Source organism: Cydia pomonella, chromosome 8 (genome assembly GCF_033807575.1).
Source record: "Cydia pomonella isolate Wapato2018A chromosome 8, ilCydPomo1, whole genome shotgun sequence".
Taxonomy (NCBI): Eukaryota; Metazoa; Arthropoda; class Insecta; order Lepidoptera; family Tortricidae; genus Cydia; species Cydia pomonella.
The window spans coordinates 4,081,422-4,103,258 of NC_084710.1; the positions used below are offsets into that span (position 1 = coordinate 4,081,422).

The following is a 21,837-nucleotide window of genomic DNA, read 5'->3' on the forward strand; positions in this document are numbered from 1 at the left end:
AGTCGGATTTGACAAGAATTTTATGTGACTTATTATGATATATGTTGTTTGTATTTGGGTCAAGGTCGTGGACCTGTTTCCCAAGAACAAATTTTCGTATTATAGTAGCAATTTTACTTATGTTTTTATAACATTATTACGATAGTTAATAAACGATATTAATCAATCCTGAACCTATTTTTAAGAAAGAAATCGTAAAACTTTAATCATTTAAAGCCGAATTTTCACGTCACGGGCGGTGCCGACAACACCATTTCGAGGACAGATCTACCCTCTTTAAAATAATTGTAGTATGTTTAAGTTTTACAGAAGTTTCATGGTAAAAACGTTTGCTTACTATTTGTATTGTAACAGTTGTTTCTGCCAACAGGTGACGCTGTCGATATCAATCCTCATTAGTCTTCACGTGTTCTTCCTGCTGGTGGTGGAGATCATCCCCCCCACGTCGCTGGTTGTGCCCCTCCTCGGGAAATACCTCATATTCGCTATGATACTCGTATCAATCAGGTAAGTCATTTTATACACCTGCGCATTAAGGGCACGTTTATCTGTTTTTTTTTTCTAATGCTCTGAAAACGTCTGACATATTATAGCGCTCGTCACTTCTTATGCGAGGCACAGATACATTGATTGAGTAAGATGCGTAAAATCTAACACAACTTCGTCCTTCGAATTCGACAGGTACCTAAACGAGATGGCGCTGTACAGTTCCATACATTTTGCGATAACTATGATTGTCAAAAGTTGACGTTTGACAATTCAGTGATCAAAAAACATATGGCGTACAGATCCATCTGTTATGGATGTCAAACTAAGGGGCACGTTCTTTCTCTCTATTGTAATCAATTCTCTGTGTGCGAGGTGTCAGAAAATGACGTTTTATACGCAACTGTTTAAGTAATTAAGATAATGTCCTCACATTTCAACTGTCATCAGCCACGGACGAGAAACAGTGGATTTTAGAGAAAAAAAGTCTGAAATTCTGGTTGCGTTAATATGTGTCAATTAATTTAATACCTCAGGTACGTTCCATGAAAGCTTTTCATTTGTTAAAAGTATTCTGTTGGTAGTATAGTTATGTTATACCTCGATTATAGAGTAGATCATCTTTTTCTACGTATTGAAGTTAAATATATGACAATTATTTCTCGCAAGTGATATGTCATTACATCTGGTGAAAACCTCCTCCGGATTCTCATTTCACATTCAGCTTCTTCCTCGCGTTGTTCTGGCATATTGCCACGGCTCATGGGAGCCTGGGGTCCGCTTGACAACTAATTCCAAGATTTGGCGTAGGCACTAGTTTTTACGAAAGCGACTACCATCTGACCTTCTAACTCAGAGGGTAAATCTAGGCCTTGTTGGGATTATTCCGGTTTCCTCGCGATGTTTCCCTTCACCGAAAAGCGACTAGTAAATATCAAAATGATGTTTCGTACATAAGTTCCGAAAAACTCATTGGTACGAGCCGTCGTTTGAACCCGCGACCTTCGGATTGCACCAGCGCTTCATTTCATATTCAGCATTCAGCATTTGACATGGAATATTAATAATACAATAATAGTAAACGTAATTATTACTGCCTATACCTCGGTTCCGCGTAGCTGGGGCGTCCTTCCATCAGCTTACCGAGCACAGGAGAATTTCGACTTTCGATACCTCTACTACCCCATCAGAAACATCATAAAAATGTTGTCTATATCTACAAAGTGCTATATATACGACACTTCCTGTCTAACCGCGTAGTGAAAGTGTGGAACAGTTTGCCCGAATCCGTAATCAGTGCACCCTCAGTGAATAGGGTTGTTTCCAATTTTTTGAAACGCTTGTATTACGTTCTATATTAACTAAAAGTTGCCCTAAAGTTCAACTTTTATACTAAAAACGGGTTTAAATGTGTTAAATTAACAAAATATATTTTGACAGATGCTTTCGCGCCCAAAACGCTCTTTGAAAATCTTGTGACGTCACAGTTTACGGTTTGACACATAACTACATACACACGTAGAAGATACGAACTGTCAACTGACATTTGTCATTTGTTGTTTATCGCCTAACTGTCAACAGTGTCAATCCGAGAGTTGTGACGTCATCAGAACCTTCAATAACGTTTCGAGTTTGGTCACGTGACGTGTGCCAAAAGATATTTTAAATTCAATATTTACAAAAATATGGTCATTACAGGTCCCCTAAAAGTAGTTTAACATGTTCTTATAATCCCAAAGAATTTATTGGGATACAATTCTGCCCTAAGATTTGTAGATGGAAACAACCCTATTCATTTAAAAACAGACTCGACAAACTTTTTATAAATGGACAAAACACAAGTGCAGGACAGGAAGCTACCTGTGCATTCATAAATAATAATACAATAATAAATACAAATTGAATGAATTTGCATACGAATATAAAGTGCATTCTAATCAATCCTGGCACTAGAATTTTTTTTTTTTTTGCGAGAACGGGGTCTTTTCTAACATGTGCGAGTATGGGCAGACGACATTGCTATATCGAAGGACGGGCCTTACGGGCAATAAGGATGGGGATAGCACAGCGCTGTCAGCCACACGAATTCGAGCCAATCGTGCAGTCTAACGCCACAACGCGATTGTGTGTTGAGTACGCATCACGCGCGTGATTGGTCACATCTAGTTGCGTTAAACTGCACGATTGGCTCGAATTCGTGAGTGTCACCACTGAACAAACAACATTCTCAGTGCCTGTAAGGCTCATCTTTAGATATATGTCTATGGTAGACGAACTGAGCCCGTAGGGACCCATATTATTATGCTTCGTTTACGCATAGTTTTTGAAAATTTTCGCGACATTTTTATGATTGTTGTTGGACCGACATCCTAATTCGCTCGCTCGCTTGTTCAATGAGAAACGGCCTGGATGTAATATCGTTTAATATTCCGTCGGTTTGCAAACAAGGGGACTTCCGTAATTAGTCCCATCTTAATATGACATAATTAGCATGCGCCGGCGAGGTGTATCGTATTAATTCCCAATTCCCACTTATTTGCTGCGGTCGAGTCCCCCTCCCATGGAGTACTTCACACAGATTCCGCATAGATAATAGAAAAAGTAGTAACAAAAACATCGCTTGAAAAATTTATCAATAAAATAAAAACACAAAAAAAATTATAGTACATAAACAGAGCGTATTATGTATACAAAATAATAAAAGTTATAGGTCTCCCGTACTGTACGCGAGGACTTATTTACGCATTTTTCACGGAAATTTTATAGCACTTTCTGACCTGGCTTACAAAGCTGGTGGTCCCGAAAATTAATGTCCCGGCATAGACCTTTGATTATTTGATGAAAATGGAATTATGCCGTTCACGAGAATGTTCTCCGTTTACTATGGGGAATATTCTCAAGCGAGATCATTCCCCATACAAAACAGAGAACATTCTCGAGAACGGCACAACTCTGGATGAATAACTTCAAGAATTTGGATGTTGTCTACTTATTTATCTTTTATTAAACATTCGTTTCTATGGGACTACGAGTAATTGCTTGATTAGTGTAAGATTAATATATGGTATTAATTTATTCGTTACCCATAAGATTTTCATCTTAACATTCAACATCAAACATATGTATAGGCGTTCTTTAACCAGTTTTATTACTAAACTGATTCTTGGTATTTCGCCGAATCAAACAACATTGTTCCTAGCTACGAGTGCTACAACATAGTTTCATTCGTCGACCACATTAGACGAACGATCCTGTGTAATTATACCTTAACCCGTATCATTTAGTTACGTATATACTACACAATTTTACACTCAACAGCCATTGTTTAGCACTAGAACTCAATTTTCAATATTTTGTATATCTACATTAATGAAATGACCGATGCTCATAAGCTTCATTTAAATAAGTAACACAACTATGTCAATGTATGGTTTTCTACTGTAAACTTAGGTATATATGTAAATAAGAAATTTAAACTTGAAAAAAACTATGCCAATGTGCATACATTTTTGAATTAGTATCGGAGCGTCAATGTGTGGTAAAAATTATGACATATAACTCATTTATGACGAAAACGCAGTTATGCTCAGGAATAATTCTGACTCAAGATTTTTATGACTTATAATTTTATGCATAAAGTGTTATGACACTTAAAAATATGACAAAAGTTGTTATGCGACCAGAGGGAGTCCCCATTTAGTTGCATGCACAATTTTACACTCAACAGCCTTTGTTTAGCTCTAGAACTCATCAATGTTCAATATTTTGTATATCTACATTAATGACCGTTGCTCATTTAAATAAGTAACACAACTGAGTGACTTGGTTTTATACTGTAAACTTAAGTATATGTGTGAATAATTCATTTGAATTTGAAAAAAATGTGTGCATTCATTTTTTAGTTTCGCCATGTCCGTCTGTCTGTCTGTCTGTCTGTACGAGGCTTTGCTCCGTGGTCGTTAGTGCTAGAAAGCTGAAATTTGGCATGGATATATAAATCAATAAAATCGACAAAGTCGTACAATAAAATCTAAAAAAAATTTTTTTTTAGGGTACCTCCCCTACACGTAAAGTGGGGGTGAAATTTGTTTTTCGCTTCAAGCCTAGAGTGTGGGGTATCGTTGGAAAGGTCTTTCAAAACTAATAGGGGTTTTCAAGAAACATTTTTTGATAAAGTGAATATATTTGGAGATAATCGCTCCGAAAGAAAAAAAAAATGTGTCCCCCCCTCTAACTTTTGAACTATAGGTCCAAAAAATATGAAAAAAATCGTGGAAGTAGAGCTTAAGAAAGACATTAAATGAAAACTATAGCGGATATGATCAGTTTAGCTGTTTTTGAGTTATCGCAAAAAGTTTTCCCTTCATAGTAAAAAGACTTACTTTAATTAGCTACTGATTATGCAAATTTGCCTATTTGTTTAACTCGTTTTTGAATTATTATCGGAAAGTCAATGTGTGGTGAGTTTGTGACCCCATCTTGCATGCTCCATTTAGCAAGTAATCTGGTCCCTCCCTCCAGGAACTTTAATTCTGCCATTTCGGGTAATGCGTAGGGCCATCGAAATGATACAGGCTATTGCGCGTATCGAGAAATGATAGGGTGATTTGGGTGATACCGAAAGCGGGATTATTCCGGTATAAATGTAGGTGAGCGTCAGATTTATGCAGTCTCGCAACGACTGATGGATTATCCGATGGTGATAAACATTACGTTTCGATAGTGTTTCGGTCTATGTCAGTATGTGTTTCGTCGGCTGAGAATACGTTTGTGCCATATAAATTATTGAGCAAAATTGTTTTTTAATGATTCCTAAAATAACAAAAAATATGCTATAATTGACACTAATCGGTTTAAAAAAATGCTTTTTATAATTGTTGCTCCATATCCGCATTTTATATAATTTACACTCTGATAAAAGAAAATTATCACAAAAATTGAGACATATCCAAAACTTTGTGTCATGTACGTTTAACATTTACTCATCAAGAACGGATATGGCATTAATAAAAATGCTTTTATTTAATGATTACCACTAAATTCAATATATTTATATGGTACTATAAATAGTAAATATATGTGTCTAAATGATAAATAGGTTAGTTGAATATTTCCTGAATATAAAATGTCGAACAATTTTTTTGCTTGTTTTCGCTCTCCTGATAACCAATGTGAGTGGCGTATGGCACAAACGTATTCTCGCGCGACAATTTATTTAAACTTTATTACATGAAATAAAGCTTAGAATACATGGCGGACTTAAAGCCACAAGTTCAGTTTTAGTCAACCATAAAGTAAAGAAGAGAGGCAGTTGGCGATGCTGCTAACACAAAAAAAAAAACAATAAATACCTAATAATACATGTATATATTTTATTTGATTTCTTATGAGTCTAGGTTCGCAAGCCTTTAATGTAACTAATTTACCGTAAGGTACGAGTAAAACACCTAAGAAACACGTGTAGTGCCTCTAGACTATATCCCAGGATTCCCAGAAGTAGGTCTTTGTTTCTGAACAATGGAACTTCCATAATAGGTACCTATATCAATTATTCCCATCTTAATATGCTTAATTAGTAAGCGCGACGCCAGACGTGTCCTATTAATTCCCAATTTCCACTAATTTGCTGCGATATAACAGAACTCCGACATGACAGAGAAACCACACTTTGATAAAATAAAAATGTTTAACAGCTCCAAATAAAGAACAATAAAACAGCGGGTCGTCAGCCCCTTTCCTTAATTCAAAGCTTGAGGTCCGCGTTAATATGACGAATGTACCCGTGACGCCGCAAAAAAGAAACGCGGGGGAAAATGTTGCGGACGTCACAAAACAATTACTTAGAGACGAGATTTTTATGTTAGTGAATTACAAGATTAAATGACATCTCGGTTTTGAGGCAAAGTTTTATTATTAAAAATTTGGGCGCGTAAAGGCGCTGTTTATTAAATTTTAAACGGATTACGTTGCCTGCGTTGCCTTATATATTACAACATCGTGGCAGGCTTTGATCCTTAAACCTCTTCTTTTCCTAGCACAACTCATATCGTCATCTCACTAACATCCAGGCCTCGTATAGGTATGTAGTACATTTACATATCGCTTTCCAGTATCCGTAAAGCATTAGCTCATTCGATAGGTTAATAAGTATGGTGAGCTTGACGACACGCTATGAAGCACAGTAAATCCAACATAGATATTTTTTTCTCACTGCACTCACCTTAGAAAATTTCTGTTTGGCCCAGTGGGTGACTGGCACTAGGCCTTAACTTATTACTTCTTTTTGTGCAATAAAGCTTAAAATAGATAATAAATAATCAGCTATTACGTATACATTTGTACTTTACAAATTCATTTTATTATAATATCACTATAAGTGAACAACAAATTTTAGTTTTATATAATTGTAGATATCACTGTAATGTGGGTAATTGGTTATATCAGTCGAAAAAAGAAGTTAGAAATTTTTATTTACAATATATATTATACATTTATATTGAGCGACCATCCGCCTTTTTTTAATCAGTTATGACGACCGGTCTGGGTTAGTGGGTAGTAACCCTGCCTATGAAGCTGATGGTCCTGGGTTCAAATCCTGGTAAGGGCATTTATTTGTGTGATGAGCATGAATATCTGTTCCTGACTCATGGGTGTTTTCTATGTATTTAAGTATTTTTTTAAAATATTTATATAATTATATATATCGTTGTCTATTAAGTACCCTCAACACAAGCTTTATTGAGCTTACTGTGTGACTTAGTCAATTTGTGTAATAATGTCCTATAATATTTTATTTATTTAATATTTATTTATTTGAATATCCTATTACTATTTATGTAACATAATTATATAAGCCATACATTTTTGAGTAAACAGCTGAAGCCGCTCATGGTCAAAAATGACAGAATTAGCTGCCAAATGTAGGTTTAGTTTCAAACATTAACTTATAAGACGGGCACTACAAAGTGAGCCAGTTCATTGGTGCACAAATGGCATATTCGTTGATGCGCATTAAATATATATATATGAACGGGTCTATCTTTAGTTTTGAAATCTTTGGGATGAACTTTCTGAAGTGTAAATCTATCTCGTGTCGAATGATCGTCCCTATGACCGTTCCTTCAAGTCTCTTTTGGTCCGGCTTAATTAAAAAAATATGTTTTTACCATATTTGTATTACTTAAATGTTACATTAAATTTGTAACTTCCAAAAAATGTCTATGAACAATTAACGTGACAGTGACTCCATATTAAAATGGACTGTCCTAGAATTAGACCAAGCTTAGTTGGCAGCGATTTTGAGCCTGTACGAGTGTTAAGTAAATGTCATAATTTCATAGAAGTTTTGACGTTTAAAATAACACTTGCACTATCTGAGCTGTCAAAATCGCTTGAGTTATCTTGATCTAACCCTAGTGACCATCATTCGATGAGAAAGGTATACAAGTAGATTATTTGATGTAAGAAAGAATGAATTAAATAAATAGTTGCGAAACGTAGGCTTTAAGACTATGTCGTAATTTTCTCCATTTATCACCCCTTCTCGAAGCAAACGCGATCCCGCCGTTTAGACCCTGCTGAGATAGCGAATTCCCAGCCGCTTATTCAATGCACACAGATCAGTTTCTTACCAAATAGATAGAGCATTAGGACGTCCGCTTGCTGGCGCGGTTGCACGGAGCGGGTGAGTGGGTTAACGAAAAATAGTATAAGTAACGCTAACTGGCGTGGACGCGACGGATTATACCAACAATGGCACCCGCGTGTGTGCGCGCGCTCCGTGACGCGCCAGCTGAGAAAATAAAGAAAATAAATTTATTCAGGACGCTTACAATATTGCTTAAATCTATTATAACACTTATTAGTATAAAGTATAAACGACACTGAAAAGGTCTCCCCTCAGCTTGATATCAAGTTACCTTTCAGCTATCTTGACGCTGGTCTTCCGTGAAGATGTAGAATTTTGTTAAAGCGAATCAAAACTCAGTGACCATTGTTTTTTCATAGCGTGAAATTGAGTATTGGGTAGAGAAGAAAAAGGGTGGGGAAGGGATAACTATTAGTGATACGCGTGTCCGATGTCAGTCATGTGGACTGTTTTCGTAAGTCTTTACTAGGTACTTTTAGAAGCTTCGTCTATATAAATTGCGTTTCTGAAGACAGTGACCATGTATACACACGGTATACCTAGCTGGTCTTAAACGCTGAATAAAGCTAAGAATGTGGATGGTAGTCTATGGATCACACACACACTCGCACTTTCCGTATCCGCGCCCCGTGATTAACTTCGCCCAATAAATCTTGATTAATTGCTGTCTTCCATGTTCTTTACGCATGTGTGCAACTATCACATACTTGAACTATTCCGTTTACAACCTATTAACACAACAACACTTACCCTTGTTTGCGCACAGATTTCATTTCGGTTTGTTTATATAAATTAACTGAGTTTAATGTAAATATTTGGAGAATTAACGATTCGAGATTGTAATTATCTTCAGTCAACAGTTTAATTGACTTTGAAATCGTTTTGGAGCTTCAGTCTTATGAATTTTGGGTAAGGTAAATATATTTTATAATAACTAGCCTAGCGTAGCTTTTAATTTAGTTTCTTGTGAATCTAGTATTAGATACAGTCAAAAGATATATTTCTGACCCGTTTCGTACCTTGTGATAGTGACAATAGTATGAGGTCTCTAGCGACTTTCATGTTGTTTGTCACTGTGACAAGGTACAAAATGGGTCACAAATCATTTGACTGTAGCTATTTTGTATGGAGTAGGGCAGGGCTAAAGGAAAAGAGCTGAAAATATCGTTTGGAATTGAATCGGCCGTAGCATACATGGGATTACATGGAACGTACGTCCTTAGGATCGAAATGCATATAATATATGTGTCCTTGCATACATATATGTATTATATATGCATTTCGATCCCAAACCGACTTACAGCGAGTGAGCGAAATAGTGAGCACTATTTCGTTCACTTCGTTCACACAGGGCTATTATTCACATCTATTCGGTCGTCTGGCAGTTTCTGCTGGGAAGACAGAGAAATACGTATGCTGTTTCCCTGTCCCTCTTAGCCGCAATATCGCTAAAGTATACGACTAAGGCTGGTTTTAGTATCATGTGGACCGGACCAATATGTATTAAGTTCAGGGAGCGTTTTAGAGTAAGGCTGACGGCCGTCCGCGCGGACATGAACTTCATACAAATAGTCGGTGCGGATCGCTCATAGTGTTGTGTTCCTGCCAGTGAGTAAGGTTGCCAGAGTTCAACGAGGGGGGGGGGGGGGGGGTTGGGGTCGGCAACGCTCATGTAACTCCTCTGGAGTTGCAGGCATTCATAAGCTACGGAGACTGCTTACCATCAGGCGGGCCGTATGCTGACCGACGTAGTATAAAAAAAAACTTAGGGTCTGCATAACCCTAAAACGAGCCTTAAGAATAGATCTAATAACCTCTCAATGGATGTTTCTTAATGGTTGTTGACGATACACAGGGCTATAACCGCGAAAATCGAAGTTCGCAAATAGCGGGCATTTTTCTCTGTCACTCTAACTACGTCTTAGTGAGAGTAACTAAACGAGAAAGATCCCCGCAATTTGCAAATTTCGGTTTTCGCGGTAGGGCCCCAGCTAATAGATAAATGTTATGTTAGTTTTCACGCGAAGTTTTCATGTAATTAAAGTATGTCGTTTTTAAATAAAAGCCTAACTTCGATTGTATTGGACCGGCTTTTCGGCGACGAGTTCCTGTGACTTATTGAGACATTGTCAGTAAAAAAATATCTCTCTAATAAGTAGGTCATAAGGTTTTTAAAGGTAAGGCAATTTGCGAATTTAATTTTTTGCGGTAGGCTCCCTGTTCTCAATTCAAAACAACGAAGATGACAATCTTCGTCGTGTACTAAACATTTTAATTAGCAGTCTGTAGATGAGACATATAAATTGAGACAAAGCACATACTCGTGTCTCTTCGGGTTTAATGTACGCATTAAGTGTGCACGTAAAATTTTACTCGAGCATTTTACAACAAAGACGAAAATTCAGAGACATTTGTATTTTTAATGAGAATTATATCAACTTACTCTGTACACAGTACTCTGTAACAGATTAATAATTAAGTAAATAATCAAGAAAGTAGGTAGTAGTAGTAAGTAGTTTTGTGGCACATCGTCCTGAGTGGCGCAGGCTGGTGCAGGGCAATGTGCGCGATTTCGAGGAGCAACGTAAAGCTGACCTCGACGCTAAACGCGACGAGCTGAAAATACGCCAGCCTGCCATTCACTACCACTACGTAGCTGGTGTCCTCACGTGCCCTCAGTGTGCACGGGGTCACCTCGAAGATCGGCTACATCAGCCATCTTTGGGCGCATGAGCGCCGAGCTAACTAGGAGTCGAAGTGGTCGCCATGATCGAAATCGGCCGGAAGGATCATCATCATCATCAATAAAATAATATATCACGCCTTGTTTTCGTCTCGTTTTTGCTAAATGGTGGTTTTGTTTCGCTGGAAATTGGGCAAGAACCATGTAAAGAAATGAATATATTGTTGAATTTACAAATCTCATAAGGAACCCACTTGTATAGGCAAAACGGGTATACGGGTATTTTGTACCTAGTTACCACATAGATTAATTATTAATTTATAATCATTTATTTGCACATAATAGGGTAGGTAGGGGATAGGTTAAGTATTAACAATCCTTTTGCATATTTTCGATTTACGTACGTAGGAATTATCTATAATCATCATGTAGATCAGAGCTGCTGAGGCGCTCAAAAATATCTGAACAGGCACTCTAACGCCTTGATGATAAAGGCATGCTCAGATATTTGTGAGCACCTCGGCCGCTCCGTATATCTGATGGCGACAGTACATGTAGAGTTGACATTAACCTGTACTTTTGTTCCAGTATATGCGTGGCGATAGCGACAGTACATGTAAAGTTAACATTAACCTGTACTGTTGTTCCATTCCAGTATATGCGTGACGATGGCGACTGTACATGTATAGTTGACATTAACCTGTACTTTTGTTCCAGTATATGCGTGACGATAGCGACAGTACATGTAAAGTTAACATTAACCTGTACTTTTGTTCCATTCCAGTATATGCGTGACGATGGCGACAGTACATGTAGAGTTGACCTGTACTTTTGTTCCAGTATATGCGTGACAGTAGTGGTGCTCAACGTGCACTTCCGGTCGCCGCAGACGCACCGGATGGCGCCGTGGGTGAAGCGAGTCTTCATCCACATACTGCCGCGGCTGCTCTTCATGAAGCGGCCGCAGTACAAATTCGACACAACCAGGTAATGTTTCAATGTGTGTGACACCAATGGTAAAGTGGGTTTTGTTTGTCGTGTCAAATTTGAGACAACTGGCCATACCCAGTATACGCAACGGTAATGATGACACCGAACACCATACCTGTATTTATTTTAACCAATGCACAGAGTGGTATTTGGTCCTAAAGGTTGGGCAAAAATATTTTGTAGCTCTAATGGCTTTCTAACAATATTTTATTTTAGTTTTACCTTGGAAAAGGTAAAAATAACGGCCAAGAGCATGTTGGACCATGCTCAATGTAAAGTTCCATAGTTACATGTCCATTAAAATTGACTTTTTTGCATAAATGCAAAAACTACTCAATCGATAATATTTGCTATAGTTTTCTTTGAAAGTCTTTACTCGGCTGTAGTTTTACCATTATTTTTATATTTTTTTGGACCCATGGTTCAAAAGTAAGAGGGGGCCGTAAAATATCAAATGTGCCTACGAAAAACCATCAAAAATAGAGGGGTGCATTGGGGTGGTTGTTTCTGCTGAAATACATATTATAAGGTCCATTCTATAGCGAACAATTGCAATTTTGACTTATGGTGAGAAACATTAAAACTTCCTTTGATCTTGCAAAATGTGTTTTTATAGCAGGTTTTCTGGCTTACATCACAAGGATATAAATTAAGTAAAAAAAAAGGGATTAACTTGTTAAAATTACTTACTTGGGTCGCCACAATCCATAGTGAAAACCAACACAATACGGTCCAGTCAAAAAAATATTATTTAATATTTAAAAATTATGAAATTATAGCGCATCAAACAGTAACACGGGCACTCGGCGAACGGTAACTTTCGGCTGAGTCTACACACGTGTTGGATAGCCTTAGCGTTTTGTGTTTTTTTATTATTATTTGGAGCGGTTATCACGTCTGAAAATAATCGATACGAACAAAGTCCCAAAAATATATATACTCGACCTTATTGCTCGTATATTAAGGTGTATACATATTTCTGGTACTTTATCGTCTGTATCTATATTTTCAGACGTGACCGTACTAATTTTAAGAAACAATGACTTAAAGGGGGTAGAACTAAAATAAAATAAAAGTGATTTTGGCCAGTTTTTAGGGCCAAAAACCAGTCCGTGCAATGTATGGCGGTGATGTCAGCGTCGAGCGTGCACGCTCGGGCGTGCGTTTCGTGACCCGCGGGTCGCGGCATTGTTACAAGTTTGACATGATCAGGGTGACGCTTTTGTTAACCGTATAAACTTTGCGGTGTGACATCGTACCATGGTACCTACGGCAACAATACAGATAGCATAAAACTATAACTAGCAGATACGTTACTGGCGTAAGCAAGAATCTGAATTATAAGAACGTATGTACCTACTGCACAATCATCAACTATATTTTAACCTCCACTGCCAGTTTTATTTCAAGGAACTATTGGTGAAATAACAATGTATCAATAAACTTTGCTAAATATCTCGAAAAAAGAAAGCCTTAAAATGGTTTTATTTTGATAGTTTTAAAACGATGACAACATTAGCATTCTAATAATTATTTATTTTCTGTTCATGTATCTAATTAGATATCTAATAAGATGTACGCTTTATCAAAGAGGCTTGTGGATGCGAGTGGGGACCGTAGGGCTGGCAGCTTCCTCGCACAGGACATTAGTACAGGCACCTTGCCGAGGGGTGAATTTTTATTTTAGTTTAGGTTTAGGGTTTTTCATAATTATTATTACTACACAAATAGTACCTAAACATTAGAATTCATATTTACCTAGTACTCACATTTTCGTGTATTAAAATATGACAATTTAAAAATCGAGATTTTAAAGTCACCCCTGCATTTGAAAGCCAGTTTCTCTTACGGTACCTACATCCTATAAGGTGTAAGGTGTAAAAAGTATTGGGGATCCATTAAAGGGCAAATTTGGTACCGTGTTTTAATAAGTAAAAAGTGGAAGAACATTTCTTTGAAGCGAAAAAACAACTTTATTTTTATGGGGCAAGTCATCCAAGTCAGCCAACCCTGCATACAAAGGCCAACAATTTTTCAGAACATAATATTTTTTCGGTATCTTTTTCCTTACTATTTTTGTTACACCTTATATGTACGATCGTATTATGTAATCTGCGGTGTAACACCGGATTATGTTAAAACAGCGAACGAAGCGGACACCGCACCCGCGCACAATAGCGTCCAGAGGGTTGTTGACGCGTCCTGCATCATTCACAACACATGTCATATTGTTATGTCTAGTATAATTTGAAATCGAGAACCGTAACAACTGTAGATAATCAGGGAGCAAGTATAGTAAGGTATATCTACACTATTAGATTACGAGTATGTGAATATTACACTCACATGTGTCCAATGAAAAGCCTTGAAAAGGTACACAGGAGGATTTTTAAATCATTCGAAATTCATTTTCAGGTCCCTTTTCCTCTTAAATTGAACAAATTGTACAGTTTCACTTTAGTTGCCCCTAAACAAGCTAAATATGTGCACGTGCGAACGAGCACGAACACACCAAAACAGAAAGAGACAGGCTTATCCGAAAATAAAGAGTCCTTATTCCTACAGACGAGCGTATTTTGTAAAATGCTTCCTTTTTCATTCAAGATTACGACGTAACTATTAGTATTTATTCAAAAACTGATAACGTACTTAAATAATCGTTTCCTAAACTAGGGGCTCCAATAGTTCAAATTTTCATTTTCTCTTTTAAACCTCTTTTTTAATGAGGTTTTTTGGGAGTCTTTTCCAAATTTTGCAGTGAGATGTGCCGTTTCGGTTCTCAATTTTGCTATAAACAAGAATCATTTGGTACATGAATGACTACAATTTGATTCAACATATCTCGCACGAGGGGCTGGAATGATTAACATTCGAAGATTCATTTGAAAAAACTGATAAAATACCTTCCGAGTTTTCTTCATTTTTTTGGCGAAAACAGGGTTTTATTATATTTTATTTCCGCAAATTGTATGCATATTTTGCTTTAAAAATAATATTATAGCAAACTGTAACTTTATGTTAACCTATAAAAAAAAAATCGTAACTATGGGACCTACATTGCCGTAAATTTATATTTTTTTAAAACACGTATAAATCACGCAGCAGCGACGCCCCGCTCTCAGTCCGCGCGGAGCGCGCTTAGAGGACGGACCTGTGCTCGATTGTCAGGCATTCGTTGCGATCGTAATCAGCTACGGAGTTCCGAGAAGTGCTATATACTGCGATTAGAAAATCTTAATAAAAGTTCATTTTTACAGTATGCCTAACAGACTCGCTTATTGATGGATTTTCAGTGTTACTTTTTTTTTAATACTAAGTCGGTGGCAAACAAGCATACGGCCCGCATATGTACGCCTGCAACTCCAGAGGAGTTACATGCGCGTTGCCGACCCTAACCCCCTCCCGCCCCTCGTTGAGCTCTGGCAACCTTACTCACCGGCAGGAACACAACACTATGAGTAAGGTCTAGTGTTATTTGGCTGCGATTTTCTGAAAAACGCATTTTCACTTGAAATTACGTTAGGGTTTGCATTATTATTTTTGACCCGGATGAAGTCCAAGTTCTCATGATGGAGTCAGGAGTTGGTCACCAGAACTCCTAATCTACTAATTATAATCCCATCGTGTTTGGGCTCAAAAGATTTGCCCTGACGAACACCATCGATCTAGATGAGGTCCAGGGTCTCATGATGGAGTCAGGAGTTGGTCACTAGAACTCCTAATCTACTCATTATAATTCCATCGTGTTTGGGCTCAACAGAGTTGCCCTGATGAGCACCTTCAATCTAGATGAGGTCCAGGGTCTCATGATGGAGTCAGGAGCTGGTCACCAGAACTCCTAATCTACTCATCATAACTCCATCGTGTTTGGGTTCAATAGAGTTGCCCTGACGAGCACCATCAATCTAGATGAGGTCCAGGGTCTCATGATGGAGTCAGGAGCTGGTCACCAGAACTCCTAATCTACTCATCATAACTCCATCGTGTTTGGGCTCAATAGATTTGCCCTGATGAACACCATCGATCTAGATGAGGCCCAGGGTCTCATGATGGAGTCAGGAGTTGGTCACTAGAACTCCTAATCTACTCATTATAATTCCAACGTGTTTGGGCTCAAAAGATTTGCCCTGATGAGCACCATCGATCTAGATGAGGTCCAGGGTCTCATGATGGAGTCAGGAGTTGGTCACCAGAACTCCTACTCTACTCATCATAACTCCATCGTGTTTGGGCTCAATAGAGTTGCCCTGACGAGCACCTTCAATCTAGATGAGGTCCAGGGTCTCATGATGGAGTCAGGAGCTGGTCACCAGAACTCCTAATCTACTCATCATAACTCCATCGTGTTTGGGTTCAATAGAGTTGCCCTGACGAGCACCATCAATCTAGATGAGGTCCAGGGTCTCATGATGGAGTCAGGAGCTGGTTACCAGAACTCCTAATCTACTCATCATAACTCCATCGTGTTTGGGCTCAATAGATTTGCCCTGATGAACACCATCGATCTAGATGAGGCCCAGGGTCTCATGATGGAGTCAGGAGTTGGTCACCAGAACTCCTAATCTACTCATCATAACCTCATCGTGTTCGGGCTCAATAGATTTGCCCTGACGAGCATCATCAATCTAGATAAAGTCCAGGGTCTCATGATGGAGTCAGGAGTTGGTCACTAGAACTCCTAATCTACTCATTATAATTCCAACGTGTTTGGGCTCAAAAGATTTGCCCTGATGAGCACCATCGATCTAGATGAGGTCCAGGGTCTCATGATGGAGTCAGGAGTTGGTCACCAGAACTCCTAATCTACTCATCATAACCTCATCGTGTTTGGGCTCAATAGATTTGCCCTGACGAGCATCATCAATCTAGATAAAGTCCAGGGACTCATGATGGAGTCAGGAGTTGGTCACTAGAACTCCTAATCTACTCATTATAATTCCAACGTGTTTGGGCTCAAAAGATTTGCCCTGACGAGCACCATCGATCTAGATGAGGTCCAGGGTCTCATGATGGAGTCAGGAGTTGGTCACCAGAACTCCTAATCTACTCATCATAACTCCATCGTGTATGGGCTCAATAGAGTTGCCCTGACGAGCACCATCAATCTAGATCAGGTCCAGGGTCTCATGATGGACTCAGGAGTTGATCACCAGAACTCCTAGTCTATTCATCATAACTCCATCGTGTTTGGGCTCAAAAGATTTGCCCTGACGAGTACTATCGATCTAGATTAAGTCGAGGGTCTCATGATGGACTCAGTAGTTGGTCACCAGAACTCCTAATCTATTCATCATAATAGTAATTTAATGGTGCTTGTCGGAGTAAATCTATTGAGCCCAAACACGATGGAGTTATGATAAATAGATTACGAGTTCTGGTGACCAACTCCTGACTCCATCATGAGACCCTGGACTTCATCTAGATCGATGGTACTCGTCAGGGCAAATCTTTTGAGCCCAAACACGATGGAATTATAATGATTAGATTAGGAGTTCTAGTGACCAACTCCTGACTCCATCATGAGACCCTGAACATCATCTAGATTGATGGTGCTCGTGAGGGCAAATCTATTGAGCCCAAACACGATGGAGTTATGATGAGTAGATTAGGAATTATGGTGACCAACTCCTGACTCCATCATGAGACCCTGGACTTCATCTAGATCGATGGTACTCGTCAGGGCAAATCTTTTGAGCCCAAACACGATGGAATTATAATGAGTAGATTAGGAGTTCTAGTGACCAACTCCTGACTCCATCATGAGACCCTGAACATCATCTAGATTGATGGTGCTCGTGAGGGCAAATCTATTGAGCCCAAACACGATGGAGTTATGATGAGTAGATTAGGAATTATGGTGACCAACTCCTGACTCCATCATGAGACCCTGGACTTCATCTAGATCGATGGTACTCATCAGGGCAAATCTTTTGAGCCCAAACACGATGGAATTATAATGAGTAGATTAGGAGTTCTGGTGACCAACTCCTGACTCCATCATGAGACCCTGGACTTCATCTAGATCGATGGTACTCGTCAGGGCAAATTTTTTGAGCCCAAACACGATGGAATTATGATGAGTAGATTAGGAGTTCTAGTGACCAACTCCTGACTCCATCATGAGACCCTGGACTTCATTTAGATTGATGGTGCTCGTGAGGGCAAATCTATTGAGCCCAAACACGATGGAGTTATGATGAGTAGATTAGGAATTATGGTGACCAACTCCTGACTCCATCATGAGACCCTGGACTTCATCTAGATCGATGGTACTCGTCAGGGCAAATCTTTTGAGCCCAAACACGATGGAATTATAATGAGTAGATTAGGAGTTCTGGTGACCAACTCCTGACTCCATCATGAGACCCTGGACTTCATTTAGATCGATGGTACTCGTCAGGGCAAATCTATTGAGCTCGAATACGATGGAATTATAATGAGTAGATTAGGAGTTCTAGTGACCTACTCCTGACTCCATCATGAGACCCTGGACCTCATCTAGATCGATGGTGTTCGTCAGGGCAAATCTTTTGAGCCCAAGCACGATGGAATTATAATGAGTAGATTAGGAGTTCTGGTGACCAACTCCTGACTCCATCATAAGAACCTGGAAGGACTTCATTCGGGTCAAAAATAATAACGTGATTTCAAATAACACTGAAACTCTATAGCACTAATGTGCGCAAACGATTGGCATCTTGACTACGCAGCATGGGTGCGTAGCCACCATGCCAATCGATACGACAACGAACCACTATCTGTCTCTCTCTCGTACTAATATGCACAAACGATTGGCATCTTGGCTGGGCAGCATGGGTGCGTAGCCAACATGCCAAACGTTTACGATACGACAAAGAAACACTATCTGTCTCTCTATCGCACTAATATGCGCAATCGATTGGCTTCTTGGCTAGGTATCATGGGTGCGTAGCCAACATGCCAATCGTTTACGATACGACAACGAAACACTACTCTCTCTCTATCGCACTAATATACGCAAACGATTGGTATTTTGGCTAGGCACTAAGCAAGTGTGTGGCCGACATGCCAATCGTTTACGATACGACAACGAAACACTGTCTCTCTATCGCACTAATATACTTTATTTATACCTGCAGTCATTTAGTAACTTCTTAATTTTCCATTGGTGTGAAAGAGACAGAATAAAGAGCAAGGGTTATAGTACACTATGTAGTCTGTACACTTAGTAGTAGTGTACATAAAAAAAAAAACTACTGTGCATATACAATAAAATAAAGAGTGCCCATATGATATCATATGACACTAAAATTAATATTGCTTGAAATTATATTGAAAACTATCAAGATTATTCTAGTCTGCATTGAAACGCGCGTCGCGTTGCCGGCGCTCGCGTACCGAGCGCCAACGCCATCTATCGAGCGTTATTTCGTGAAATCGGAGAACGCTCCAAGGATTAAGGGCTCTTAATGAACAAATAGATTGATTCGTAGCTATGTAACGAAATAAATATGGAATTATTTTGTATGCGTCTTATGTAAGAATATAAACTATCTATAGTTATATTGTATAATATTATTGTTAGTTTGCCTATTGTAGCCGCCGTGCAGGTCAGGATCTCGACGACTCAAATAAAACTTCGATTTATAATGAAGTGTTAGGTATAATCTTCCAAAAGGTACTGGTTTACAAGGGTTCTTGCCAAAACGGTTAAATGTAGAAAGTGGGTGTTGATAGTATGGAGGATAATGAAAGAGTGATTTTCAATATTTGATCGGTACCAAAGGTGGTTTAAATTTAGGTGCTTCTAATTGGCCGCGATACAAAATATGTGGAACGCTCCTATTGGTGCTTTTGAAAAGCCTCCGGATACTAGCAGAGCCCGACGGCTGCGTTTAGCTACTGTATTTGTTATATAATAAGAAGTTGCATGCGCAAAACCTAACAATATTGTTAAAAGCCTCAGTCGCAGACCAATAACAAGTGTAAATTAATTATAAATTGGTAAAGACCGACACAGTTGCCCTCTTGTTTCCCTCTTAACTTTAATATTAATAAGCTTAAAGTTGGCGAGTAGACATCGTGTCGCTAAGGGAAGTAAACTCGAGCCCGAAACTTGGACCGGTGGCGATGGAGCGATTCTGTGAATTTACATCGCTTTTCACTTCCAAACGTTTAATGAGACGGTTCGATAAGACCAGGTGCTGTTCGGGGTGACTTGTGAACTTCTAAACAATTATAAAATGAGTATCTATCTAACCTTAACACATTCACGGCCCGATTCGAAGAATGATTAAGACGTTTAAGATCCTGGAAAGATCTTTAAAAGACAGATAACTAAACGACATATCAAAATTGACGTTTTTTCGATTCCGCTGTGATCCCAATAAGATCTAATGTACGATATTTCTAACATCAAAGTGACATTGGTTGCTCGAATCGAGCTGCTTCTGTCAATTATACGACATACAGACGATATCTAAATGAGAACGTATCTAAACCAGAACTTATCGTTATCGTTTCTCATTCTTCGAATCGGGCAGTCAGTGCTAGTGAACCGATACTCGGGTTTTCTGTTCATAGGTATATTTTGCATGTTGTCGGCTACGCTCGTAGCGCGTAGCACGCGCTGGCACTGAATGTGTTAAGCAAAGATAATTGATTGTAATAGAGAGGTAGCTAGTCTAAGAAAAAAACGTGCCCCTTAGTTTGACATCTAAAACAGATGGCGCTGTACTGCGCCATATGCTTTGCGGTCACTGAGTTATCAAACGTCTACTTTTGACAATCAGAGTTAACGGAAAATGTATGGAGCTGTACAGCGCCATCTCGTTTACCTTTCACATTCGAAGCACGAAATTGTCTTAGATTTTACGCATCTTACTCAATCCTAATGGCTTAAGCAAATATACCTGTCTAAGAATTAGAAGATATTGACGGATATTATCGTACCGTTATAATATAAATAATGAATGAATAAATGTATATTTTTATTTCATGTATCACATATTTTTATTAGTATAACTTACAAACTAAGGGGTTAGTAGGTACAGCAAACATTAATTTAAAATAAAACAACACTGATGGGGGAATGCAATCCCTCACAATGCGACAAGTAGGAACAGTCAACCCTATCCACTATCATTCGTAGGATGCTGTTGGGACTGCCACGCACCCGGCGCACCAGAGATGCTGCGCGTGAACGCATGGTAGTATAAAAACAGTCCACGCGCGTCGTCACGAACATCCCCTATGCGCTACAGAAACGGGGCAGCCCCATCAGCACCCGGAACGCATTATTGTACTGGACCCTAAGGGCCCCGTATGCCCGTTGCGTATACTGCGCCCACAAATTGCAAGTGTAGAGGGAAGTGCAAAATGCCCTAAACAGTGTGACTTTAACCTCTTTTGAGCACCTTGCAAATCAGCGGGCGATCGTATTCGCCCGGACCGACAGGGCCCTTCGTTCCTTCTCCATATCCATGTCGTCCTTGAGGTCGGTCGCGAGAACATGGCCTAGGTACTTAAAATGGTTCACTCTATCTATGGGGGTACCATTGAGGCAAATAGCAGGAGCATCCATTGTCTTCTTGCGACCGCACTCAAACACCATGAACTGACTCATGGTTGCGTTATATTTAAGACCATGATTTGAGACATACGTTTCACAAATTCGCAACAGTTAACAGTTATGCCTACTTAAGACAAGGTATCGACTGCGCTTTTACAATACACTTTTCTCATTATTACATACATATAAGAAAATATAGATACCCCTTTTATTTCACATACACATCTTATACATATACATTTTAGTCTCATTCAGTAACCCATCGACGTAATTTTACGCATAACAAAATTTATGGGTCGGAAAGTGACACAGCCCAATTTTTGTACCGTAAAAATATACTTTTTCTGATGCATGTTATAATAATACATGTATTCCCTTGCCACGAAGAAGAAAGCCAACGGTTATATAACTACTAATTATGTACACTAGTTATACTATTACTTCTAGGTTTTGATAATTGCGTTGGGATTCGCTACGCTC

General features: G+C 38.9%; 1 protein-coding gene across 2 annotated transcripts in view; it reads left to right on the forward strand.

The window, feature by feature from the left end:
* LOC133520264 (acetylcholine receptor subunit alpha-like) overlaps window positions 1-21,837 on the forward strand; it is a 120,593-nt gene that overhangs the window by 80,192 nt on the left and 18,564 nt on the right. For both annotated transcript variants that reach the window (XM_061854639.1, XM_061854640.1), the window contains exons 6-7: window positions 371-507; window positions 11,658-11,804. In XM_061854639.1, coding sequence (XP_061710623.1) covers window positions 371-507; window positions 11,658-11,804 — 284 coding nt within the window. The remainder of the gene's footprint in view (window positions 1-370; window positions 508-11,657; window positions 11,805-21,837) is intronic.